The following is an 11853-nucleotide window of genomic DNA, read 5'->3' on the forward strand; positions in this document are numbered from 1 at the left end:
ATGGTCCCCGAAAAGCTCTAGGTGACTGTGGATTGTGACCTTATTTCGCAAGAGCGTCTTTGCAGATGGAAATAAGGCAAAGGTCTTTTTTTTTTTTTTTTTAATATTTTATTTATTTATTTGACAGACAGAGATCACAGGTAGGCAGAGAGAGACAGGGGAAAGCAGGCTCCCCGCCGAGCAGAGGGCCCGATGGGGGGTCCGATCCCGAGCCGAAGGCAGAGGCCCCAATCCACTGAGCCGCCCAGGCGTCCCAAGGTAAGGGTCTTAAGATCCTTCTGGATCAAGGGCCTAACGGCAGTGACAAACTATCCTTACAAGAGAAAGGCCCGGGGAAGACAGGTGGGGACTAGGATATGTGTCTGGAAGCTCTGGGACGCCAGGGACCACCAGCAGCCCCCAGAGCTAGGAGACAGGCCCAGGATGGACTGTGTGACAGCTTCCTGCGGAGAAAACCCTACTGACACCTTACGCTCCCACTCTGGCCCTCCGAAACTGTGAAAAGAATTTATTTCTCTTCTGAAACCACCCCGTGTATGCATCAGTTGTAGGAAGCAAGTAAGTTATGTATCGCCAATGTCCTATAGCACAGAGGGCGCTGCGTGCCCCGTGGGCTCCCCACCGTCAGCACAGTGAGCTGGAAAGCTCTCACAGCTTGGTCAATCCGACAGGCAGGGAATGGCACTGCTGCGAGGTTTTAATTTGCATTTTTTAAAATTAGAAATGAAGCTGAATGTGTTTTCATATATTCCGGCAGCACAGATGAGAAAGAACTGCTCTTTGTCAGTGACGGACTTTGCAAATATATTTTCTCCAGTTTTCATTTCTGTTGACTTTGCCTATGAGTTTTTGAGCAGACAATTAAAAAAAATACTTCTTATGTAGTCAAACTAGCCAATCTTTAATTTCATCTGGACTATGAGTCATGGGCAGAAAACCTTCTACGCCTACATTGTAGAGGAATTAACTGGTGCTTTCTTCTTGTACTCCTCTTTAAAAAAAAAATTATTTATTTGACAGAGAGAGAGAGACAGTGAGAGAGGGAACACAAGCAGGGAGAGTGGGAGAGGGAGAAGCAGGCCTCCCGCAGAGCAGGGAGCCTAATGCAGGGTTTGATCCCAGGACCCTGGGATCATGACTGGAGCCAAAGGCAGATGCTTAGTGACTGAGCCACCCAGGCACCCCTCTTCTTGTACTCCTATAGCTTCTTTTTTTTTTTTTCTCTCACATAAATCTCTGATTCTTAGTTTATTCTTATGTATGGTATGAAGAACGGGTCTTCAGTATCTCCCCCTCCCCAATGACTATCGAGTTGTCCCAATACCATTTATTTAAAAGTCTTTCTTTTTTGAATATTAAATTTCCATGTGTACTGGGGTCTATTTCCAGTCTCCTGAAACTGTGTCACTGGACCTCCCGTGGATTTGTGTTCCAGTGCCACAGAATTAATTAGAGGATCTGTGTAGTTTGCTTTAATATCTACTCAGGCTGGTCCCCTCTCCTCCCCACCCCCACCCACCTTTTCCTTGTCAGTGTTTTCCTGGCTCTTTATTTTTATCTTTCTATATGGACTTCAGGATCATCTTGTCTGTCTCCAGAGGAAAAAAATATTTGCTAGTATTTTTATTGGAATACCATCAAATTGTTAAATGAAGCCAGAGAAGACAGATAGCCCAGTGATGCTGAGGCATCTTATGTAAGAAGGTGTATCTTTCCATTTGTTCAAGTCTAATTTTGCATCTTTAAGGAGTCCTGTCATAATTTTCTCAATGTAGATTTTGCATATTTCTTGTTTATTTCTAAGTGTATTTTTGGGGGCAGGGGTTGCTACTGGGTTTTCTCCTCTATTATTTAACTGGTCATGATTTGTATATATGAAGGCTCATATATACAAATATATGTATTTGTATATATTCAGGCTTGCTGGATTCTTTTGTCACATGAATTTGTTTTATCACTAATTTGCTAGGGTTCTGCAGGTGGATTATAGGCCGTCTGCAAGGAGTGTTGTATTTCATTTTTTTCCTATTCCACCCCTCTGCTTTCTCTTGTTTAACTTCATGGCCTAATACTCCCAGGACAATGGGAAATGGTGCGGAATAGAATGCAGCTTTGTCTTAGTCTTGACCTTAGTGGGAATGCATTTAGTGTTTTCTTATTAAGCAAGATGATGCTTTTAGGATTCAGGTCTGTTTATACCTTCCATATACAATGATCTATCTATCTATCTATCTATCTATCCCTCCCTCCATCCATCCATCCATCCAATTCTTTATCTCAGTTAATGCTTTTTGCCCCAAATGAGGAGGGTAAGCCTCTTCCTCTGGCAATGTTTCTCTAGCGCCCTCTATTGACAAAGTTAACCTCATGTCCCCACCGAGTTCTTGCGGCGCAGGGATAAAGGAAGCCCTTGAGCTTGAAGCAACAAACCCATCAATAGTTTTGCTTTAGACAGTTAATTATATTTTTAAGATTTTTTTAAACAACGTCTTCTCTTTGTTCGCATATATACCCTTTCCGGGACTCTTCATTCTTTTGCGTAGGTCCAAATTTTCCCTTAGAATCATCTCGTTCCAGCCTTAAAAATTGTCTTTAGGGAAGGTGACGAACTTTCTCAGCTTTTGTTTGTCTGGAGAAGAACCTTCATTTTGCCTTCATTTTTGAAGGATTGTTTTGTTTCTTCCTTTTTCCTTTTTTGAAGCTGTCACCACATTCCCCCTAGCACTTCAAATTATGTCATTCTGTCGTGTTTGGGCTTGCATGATTCCTCCTTTTCTAGAAATAATTTCAAACTAACAAAAATTTACAAAAACAATAGTGTTTCCATACACTCTTCCCCAGGCTTCCACATGCCCTGTAACCACAACATGATGGTCAAGGGCTCAAGGTGGCACGCTGCCATTCTGAGCGTGTCACCTGTCCCATTTCATCCCTTCAACCACACCTGCTGGCCTTGACAGTGATGGTGATTTATTTGGACAGAAGAACCTGAAGAAGACAAGGGGGAACCTCCCCCGCCCCGGTCGTTTCTGTGGGCTCTCTGGTACGCAGGGTCAGCCGGGGCTGTGGCTCCCGGGGGGTGGGGGGCGCCCTTAGGTCGGATTCACAACCTTGCCCAGGAAGAGGCTGCTCCACGTGAAGTGGTTGAAGATCATGACAATGAACGGGCGGTTGAAGCGGAAGGTGAGAGGCTCGGGCGCCGTGCGCAGCATGACCCTGGGGGAGTCGGCGGTTTCCAAGCCCTTTTCATCGAGTTGCAGCACAGCCTTATGAACCACCTGTTGGAGATGGGGCGAAGGTGGGCGTTGAGCACCTGCTGCAGGTCGGGAGCTTGCCATGCCTCATCGCTTCCATCCCTCCCACCCTTGGTTTGACGGGCGGCAAAGCTGAGGCTCAGAGAGGGTCACTTGCTGGCTCCTCATCTCAGTGGCAGCCCCAGGATGAGTGCCAAGGTGTGTCCACCTCCTGAACTCAGCTCACACCAAGACTTCTTCCCTAGAAAGTGGGCAGATGGGGCCCACCACAGGGAGATTGGGGGATTCACGGGACTCACTGGACTTCAGTGTCCCCCTCAGGCGCTCCTTACTGGGTCCTGGGCGAGGCCGACCTCGCTTCCTTTGCACCTTGCTAGCCAAACCCTAGGGGCCCATCTCTGCGAAATGCTTCTGCCTACTCACGATGGAAAGGGGCTGTTGAATGGTCTCTTGCTGTGCTCAGAATTAGGAGGAATTCTGAAATCAGCAAAACGCTCGTATAGCTTGTATCAAACACATTCAACAATTCAGAACTGGCTCGTTATTAACATCCTCTGGGGGCAGGGGCTCTGCCTGACCGGGCAGTGAGGAGCCCGAGGCTCTGAAAAGCTCTGCCAACAGGTGCAGGGAGAAGCCGAGCGGGTGTGTCTTGGGAAATGAGGTTTTGAGTCAAATGGACCCCAGGCCAAACGTCAGGTTGACATTCACCAGCTCCATGGCCCTGGTGAGTGAACTACCTTTCCCAAGCCAGAGGCTCCTCCTTTATAAGGAGGGGCTCCACTTACAGGGGGCTACTTGACTCAATCCTTCGCACACCAGGCATTTCACGGAGCACAGACTCTGTGCTGGGCACCACAACGGTCCAAGTCTGAGTGCTGGACAGAGAGGCGGCTGCCTGCTCAGCTGTCTCCTGTCCCCTCTCCTGTTTGGCCACCCACACGACCGTGAGATCCTGTGAGGGCTGGACCATGTCTCAGTAATGGCAGGCATACCCGGTGCCCAGCAGTTCAGGGCACGGAGTGGGCGTCCAGTAAATATTTCCTGAAAGACTGAGGGACCCACAAGGCATAAAGCTGAAGAACGAAGGGAAAGAATGTGGTGGGTAGACTGTCTGATGGGATCGCATTCAGACATTTCCCATTTCCCTGGTTCCTTTTTGGTGTGGAGGGGATCCTTGTCACTAGTTCCCATGTCACCTTGGGGATGTCACATTTTCCCGCTGAGCCTCCATTTACCCTGTTTTAAGAGCAGGGGTGTGGAGCAGACAACCTGGGGCTTAGAGACTTACTCATGGGGGGCCCCGTGTTCCTTATTATTATTTGTACTGTGAATTTGTGGGGAAAAAAAGATGGACTTTAGGGACACTTGCCTCTGACAATGTCAGCTGGGGCTCTCGGGCGATGCCGGAGAAATCCGCCTCCTTGCTGAGGAAGTCTGCAATGCCCATGGCCCCCAGGATGGTCCTGAGGTCGTAGGCTCCGGAGATGGTCACCTTTGGGATGAACAGGTTTACCTGGCTGCTTGAGGGTAAGCAGATGGGGTTAGACTTTCCTGTGACTGGGCCAGGCCAGCTGACTTCTGTTTCCCCTGTGGTCCCTCCAGACCCTCTCTCCCAGCCAGACCTGATCTTTGCAGAAAAGGGGAAGGGACAGATCAAGATGTAGGATTTGCATCTCCCACCATTACACAGGCAGCTTCCTCTCGGGGCCTCTGAACAGCTCAATCTTTTCTTCTCACCTCATTCTCTGAGCTGATTCCACCTGTGGTATAACTATGTCACTGGACACTGAAGAAGAGGGTCCCTGAGCAAGTCCCTGTGGTCCCCCAAGCACCTCTGGGCAGAAGTAGAGGAGTGGAGGGAGCACCCAGCTGGGAGCAGCATCCTGGCCCTAGCCCTGCCACTAGCGCTGTGTGGCTTTAGCCAAGTCCTGTCTCTCTCTGTGCTTGTCCTCATGGACACAGCAAGGCAGCACCGGACAACAAGGGCTCTGGACAGGGCAGGACAACTGGCAGTCAGGGAGACTGGCCTATACCAGACTCCTGGTGGATGTCCTTTAGCTTCTGTAGGATGTCTAATGCACGCATGCGCCCGCAACCTTAGGAGGGTGGGGCCAACATCTTCTACGTCCACATGGAGAGAATTGAACTCACGAGAAGCTCAAAGTCACGCCACTGGGAAGCAGCAGAATTGTGGAGAGGCCATGACTGGTTGCTTCAAAGTGTCCTTGCCTCATGGGAGGAGGGAGAGGGAAGAAGGGAGGAGGGAGAGGGAAGAAGGGAGGAGGGAGAAGGAAGAAGGAAGGAGGGAGAAAGGGGTAGGGGGGGAGGGAGGAGAAAGGAAGAAAGGGTGCCCACAAGCTCTGTGTGGGGCAAGGAGGCTTCCACAGACGGTGGGCAGCAGCCCGACCCTGAGGGGCGGCACTCCAGGGAGGGGGGTAGGTGATCCCAGGAGGGGTGAGGTGGGAGAAGGGCTGAGTAACACAAGTCTAGAGGTGAGGAACCATAGTGTCTGCCTTCTAGGGCTAAGGGGCATCACTGGGATGGAGTAGAGAATTCGTGCCCGATCACATATGTCGCTTAAATGTGCAAGAGTCTGCCTTGGAGGTTTATTTTTAAAAAATCTAGAAGAAAATGGCATGTGTTATTGATATGTTTTAAGCTAAAGTGTTTTGGTGAAGAGATTATTTTTGGTGTAAAAAGAAAGATCATCCTTCTCATTTTCCACAGACTAGGAGCCAAAATTGGTGTGAACCCGGGTGTGTAATCACCAGCTGGTGACAGGGTTCCTGAACTACTGGCTCCCTTGGAAGGCGTGGGGGCAAGTGAAATGGTGAGAAGCCAGCCACGGGACCCCTCAGGTCACCCAAACACAGGCTCACATGCACGCCTACCCACCTCATCCCCAACCCCATGCTCAAGGTCAGGTGCAATGGGTCCAGGACTCTGAGAACACTTCTGGGTCTCCCCATGTCGCTATAAGGGATTTCTTGGAAACACGGAGCAGCCTCCACAGCTCTTCCCCACAGGAGGTCAAACTCCCAGGCACTTCCACGTCTACTCGAGGAACTGGACTAACCTTTCCAGAAGGTCCAGGATTGAGCAGTGCTCTGAGGCTACAACTCAAAATAAAAATAACTCAAAACCACAAAACACAAAAACCTATGTATATATTAAAGTAGAGGGCTTCTTTCCAGATTTTCTGCCTTCAGAGCTCTTGATTTACATATTTCATTCGAGTAGAATTTGTCTCCTTCTTTGCAGCTGCTGTCTGACTCTGCGGGTGCCCTGGGCATGGCCCCCTGGATTTGGCTTGTGCCCATCCTTCCTCCATGCACACTCTTGGAATGCCTTCCACTCCCACTCAGGCTTAACACCCAGTCTGAATGGAAAGTGATTGTTCTGCAGCTCCTTCCCCCGTCCCCTGGGGCGGCCAGGCATTTCCACCTTCCCCCAGCTTCACACCTATCTCCTTTCCTCTCCCGCTATGAAAAAACCGATGTCATTGTGCACTATGGATTCTACCAGAAGCCTTTTCTCTGCTCTAGAGTGCATGTCTCTGAAGTCATATTCACCTTCTATCCTTTCTGGTTAGTCTAGCACATGGTATACAGCAGGCGGTTCCATTTGTGTAGGAAGGAAGGAAGGAAAGGAAAGGAAAGGAAAGGAAAGGAAAGGAAAGGAAAGGAAAGGAAGGGCACTTGTTCTGGAAACCTTCCTGATTCACTCCAGATCCAAATGCCCACTTTCTGGGGGAGAAGGATAAGGGCTTACCCCGTGGTCAGGGACTCAGACCACCTCTGAATGGTGCCCCTGCTCAGCGCGGTGATGACTGTGTCCATCTTTCCCTCTTCTGGGAGGACAAAGAAGACAGTCTCATTGCCCATGTACTCCAGTTGGACCAGCTGACAGGGGAGCACTGGGTCTTGAAAGTACTTGATGGGGCCCGACTGGACCATCATGGGCACTCTCACCACGGTGGTCTCGTTCACGTAAAAGTTTTCCTCCCTGGTGCTCTCCAGGTTGAAGGGCCGTTCCCATGTGCCTGGGAAGGAAGGGAGAAAGGAGACAGGCCTGTGAGAGCCGGAGGAAAACACAGTTTGGGTGGCCACAGAACACTAAGCAGGTGTCATGGCAGCCGCTCCCTGGAAGGTCCCCGCCAGAGTGGCTAGAATTTTCTGATAAGTTGTGAAATGCCCAGAAATTTAAAGCTTATTCTGTCCTCTACTTCTTGAGCTGGGTTGAGGATTATTAACTCTGTTTTTGAGCCTCTAAAAAATGGAAGGAGGGAGACAAACGAGAATACCCTTGGAATTGGGGGTAGAATTTATTAAGCCAGACTTTGCCTGGCTGCCCCCCACCCCCCGAGCCTAGGGTGGATCCTAGACAGGAGAGTTCTGGAAATGGTGCCAGATGGAACTTGGGCTGCAAATTCAAGGTCGGGGTGGGAGAGGTTTGGAGAAACGGACCACCCATTCCATGCCCACGCCTTGACGTCTGGCCACAGAAGCCCATCAGGCAGCCTGGCTGCCCAGCAGATTGTGTTCACTGCCTTGAGGGAGGCTCCTTACCTTCTATGTGGCCCCAAGGCAAAGTCAGGATGAGACGATGCCTTCAAGCTCCCACTCTCCAACCCACAGTTGGACTTGAATCCTTCCCCCATGCTCCACAATGACATCACACAGCCTCTTTGTCTGCCTGGTGATGGGGAACTCACTACTTTCACAGACCAGGCTTTCATTACTGGTCATCTTTCATGGAAGGTCGATTGTTCCTTAGAGCCAAAGCCTGCCTGATTGTGAGGCCCGTTTGCAGAGCCTCTTTGGCCCTTCTGGGCTTATTCTAAGCAACTATGAGTTTTCTCACAGGTGACAGAATTCTGGATGTTTAAAGACATGGGTGGACCTCACCAGGGCCTCCAATGCTCTAAGTTAACTCCCCAGGTCCGGAGGACCCCCCTGGGGGTCCCAGGTGTCTGTCCCTGGGAGTCCTTGTGAGGTCTCTGTTTCCCAGCTGAGGCTGCCTGAGGGTGGCCAGTGCTGAGCTCCAGGCAGACCCTTCTCCATCCCACTGCCTGCAGGGTCTGTGGACCCCAAGGCCAGAACTCTTGTTCTGACCCAGCCTCAACCCTCCCTGTAGGGGCTGCTAAGGGAGGCAGTAGGGAGAGATGTGAGGATGGAGGGAAAGGGCTGTGGATGTGGAGCTGGAGACCCTGAGGCTGTGCCTGTTCCACACCATGACTGAGTGTGATGTCACAGTCTGGCTGTCTGGGCCAAAGGTGGTGGTGTTTTGTGACTAACTTGTCCAACTCACAGCGAAAAAAAAAAAAAAAGTGAGTATTTTTCAGTGTTAGGTTTTTCATCCTTAAAAGTTTGCTATTGTTTTTTCCTGAGTATATCTTTTCTAGAAGAAAATGTAGCATATCCAGTTGGGCACAAAACAAAATACAGAATGGGGTCTAACCTCTACTTTAAGAGGTTCTTCTTGAAAATTCTCAAGCCAGAAGGCCTTGTGGTAGGGAAACTTAAGAATTTATGGGGGCAAATTGGAGAGAGCAAAGAAGATTCCTGATACAGGATATCACTCCAGATATGAGACTGGAAAGGACAGAGAACTAGATGACTTTTAGGCCAGGGTTTCTCAGCCTTGGGACAATGGCCATTCTGGAGCAGATATTATTGTGGGAGTTGTCCTGTTTTGCAGCACTCCCTGGCCTCTACTTGCTAGATGCCAGGAACACACCCCACCCCACCCCACCCTCAACTGTGACAGCCCAAAATATCTCTAGACATGGTCTGAACGTCTAGACCACGTTCTAGACCCTGAAGGGGGTTGAAGATCACCCTGGGTTGAGAACCAGTGCTATCAACTAAGGAGCAGAGATTTTCTTCTCAAGGACAATGTATCCCCAAATTGTGTGTTCATAAAAATGATTGGGGGCGGGGCTTGTTAAAAACACAAATTCTAGGACTTTCTTGCAGAAACTTTGCTTCAGTGGGTCTGGCATGGTCTCTGGAATCTATAATTTTAACAAGTTGCCATGGTGATTTTTACGCACAAGAACTTTGGAAAACCCTGCTTCAAATTGATGAGGACAAGTTGAAGTTTGGCTAAGATGGGACTTGGTCAGAGCTGGCTGTGAGTGCTGGGGAAGTGTGTGGTATAGGGTCCATCTGGGGGGAGTTCCTGGGGGGCAGAGGCTATGTCTGTCTGGTCATAGGCTGTGTTTCCAGCTCTTGGCCCAGTGCCTGATGCACAGCCAGCACTCAGCCAATATTTTTCGACCATGAGTCAGCCAGTCTGTTCATGATTACATGTTTGGCCTCAAAAAAACCTGTAAGAGCTTGGGCAAGTTGCTCAATTCTTTTGGGTGTCATTTTGATCGCTTATAAGATGAGATATTCTACTTTCCTAATAGGATTATGGTGAGGATGGAGATTTACAGTTGAAAGTGTGCTTTGTAAGATCAAAGGCCTTGTCCAAGAATGCAGCCTGGGTTTTGATGGCTCTTACTATTCTTGGCAATGGGGTGAGTAGGGGGGTACCTTTGAAGAAAATGTAGTTGACCAGGATGAGCATGGCTGAACTATCCAGCTTTGAAATCAAGTCCACAATTTTCCCTTGTGTCTTATTTTTGATATACTCATTGATTTGTCTGCTGGCTCCAGCCCCATCCTTGAAATCTGTAGCCAAAGCCTCCAACTCATAGTAGTGCTTGGTGTCTGCTGAGAATGACTCCAGAAGCTCCAGGCTGCGGTCAAGGAACAAAGCATTACCCATAACCATTTCCAACATGGTGTCTGACTCCTTCTCGAAGAGGTGGTGGAGGTGCTTAAAGCCCTGGTGAATCTCAGCTTCAGATATATTGGTGAGGTTGAAGCCCAGGCCTTGGAGGAGTTGGACCCGTGTGTGGCCACAGGATCCCAGAGACAGCATAGCTAAGGCCATGGAGATGCTCACAGGGGAGATGAAGACATTCTTTCCAGGAGCTGAAGCCACAAGATGCCTATATAGGATAAAGGCAAAGTCAACATTGTTTGGAGCCAAGTCCCGGTGAGGGCTCCTCTTGCTCACATCAGTATCTGGGTCCTTAGCCTGGACGGTCCAGAGGTCACTGGTGGACAGCCAGAGGAAATAGGTGCACAGGGAAAGCAGCATTGTCCAAGATGGTCAGGCCCTGCAAAATCAGGAATTCTCATTAGATAATGTAGGGTCTCCAAGGCAGTGAGGCATGGTGAAATGGTGGGCAGAAGACCCTGTGAAACACCCTACTCAAGCCTCACTTCCTTTCTCCACATTGGCTGTGTGACCTGGGACAGCTCAGGACTCTGGGACTCAAATTCCTCACCTGAAAGTATGATGATGCCTGCTATGATTTTTCAAGTACCTACCCAACACCAGGTATCAAGACACCCAACACCGACCTATGTGTTTTACTTATATTTTCTCAACTAACCCTCACTAACAAACTAATAAAATAGGTATTATTATTATGATTTGAGGTAGGTAGAAATGGAAGCCCAGAGGGGTGAAATATCCTACCAATTGATATATTCAAAGAACTGAAAGGAAAAAACTCTCAACCAAGAATCCTGGATCTGGCAAAACCATCCTTCAAAAATGAGAGAGAAATCTAGACATTCCCAGATAAGCAAAAGCTGAAGGAGTTTATTACCACTAGGCCTCTCCTGCAAGAGATGCTAATGGGAGTCCTTCTGGCTAAAATGAAAGGACACTAGAGAGTAAATATAATCTATAGGAAGAAATAAAAATCTCTGGTAAAGGTAAATATATGAGCAATTAGAAAAACTCATATTATTGTAATCTTGCTTGGTAACTTCACTTTTTATTTTTGATATGATTTAAAAGACTAATCTATGAAAAGCAATTATTAGTCTATGTTTTTTGGATACACAACGAATAAAGATGTAATTTGTGACTTAAATAACTGAAAGAATGTGGGGATCGAGCTACATAGGTGTGGGGCTTTCGTATGCTATGAAAGTGAAGCTGGCGTAAATTCAAATGAGAGTGTTATAACTTTAGGATGTTAAATATAATTTCCATGGGAACCAGGAAGAAAATAGCAACAGAGTATGCACAAAAGGACATGAGAAGGGAATTAAAATGCTTCACTACAAAAAAATCAATTAAACATAAAAGAAGATAGTAATGCAGGAAATGAGGGACAAAAAAAAAAAATCCATAAGGCATTTAGAAAACAAATAGGAAATGGCAGAAGTCCTTCTTTATTAGCAATTACTCTAAATATAAATGGATAAAATTCCCCAACTGAAAGACAGAGATTGGCAGATGGATTTAAAAAATGATCCAACTATGCACTGACTACAAGAGACACATTTTAGATCCAAAGACATCATTATGAATGTGGAAGGATGGAAAAAGATAATACAAATAAATAGTTACCAAAAGAGAGTGGGGTAGCAGAAGGAAGGAAACAATAAAGATTAGAGCACAGATATGTAAAATAGAGAATAGGAAAACTAGAGAAAATCAATGAAACCAGGATATAATATATCTAATTGATATAGTATAATATACTATGATGATATAGAATTAATATAATATGGTCTTCAAAAAG

General features: G+C 47.6%; 1 protein-coding gene across 1 annotated transcript; it reads right to left on the reverse strand.

Annotated features, from left to right (window-relative positions):
* Positions 1-3092: 3092 nt before the first annotated feature.
* Positions 3093-10409, reverse strand: LOC111148780 (serpin family A member 6). Its single transcript, XM_022505589.1, has 4 exons — positions 9797-10409; positions 7026-7296; positions 4624-4771; positions 3093-3278 (listed from the first exon to the last, which is right to left on the reverse strand). The coding sequence occupies exons 1-4, from the start codon at positions 10407-10409 to the stop codon at positions 3093-3095; spliced, it is 1218 nt and encodes a 405-aa protein (XP_022361297.1).
* Positions 10410-11853: the final 1444 nt, after the last annotated feature.

Source organism: Enhydra lutris, unplaced genomic scaffold (genome assembly GCF_002288905.1).
Source record: "Enhydra lutris kenyoni isolate GAN:26980312 unplaced genomic scaffold, ASM228890v2 scaffoldscaffold20, whole genome shotgun sequence".
In the NCBI taxonomy this organism is placed as follows: Eukaryota; Metazoa; Chordata; class Mammalia; order Carnivora; family Mustelidae; genus Enhydra; species Enhydra lutris.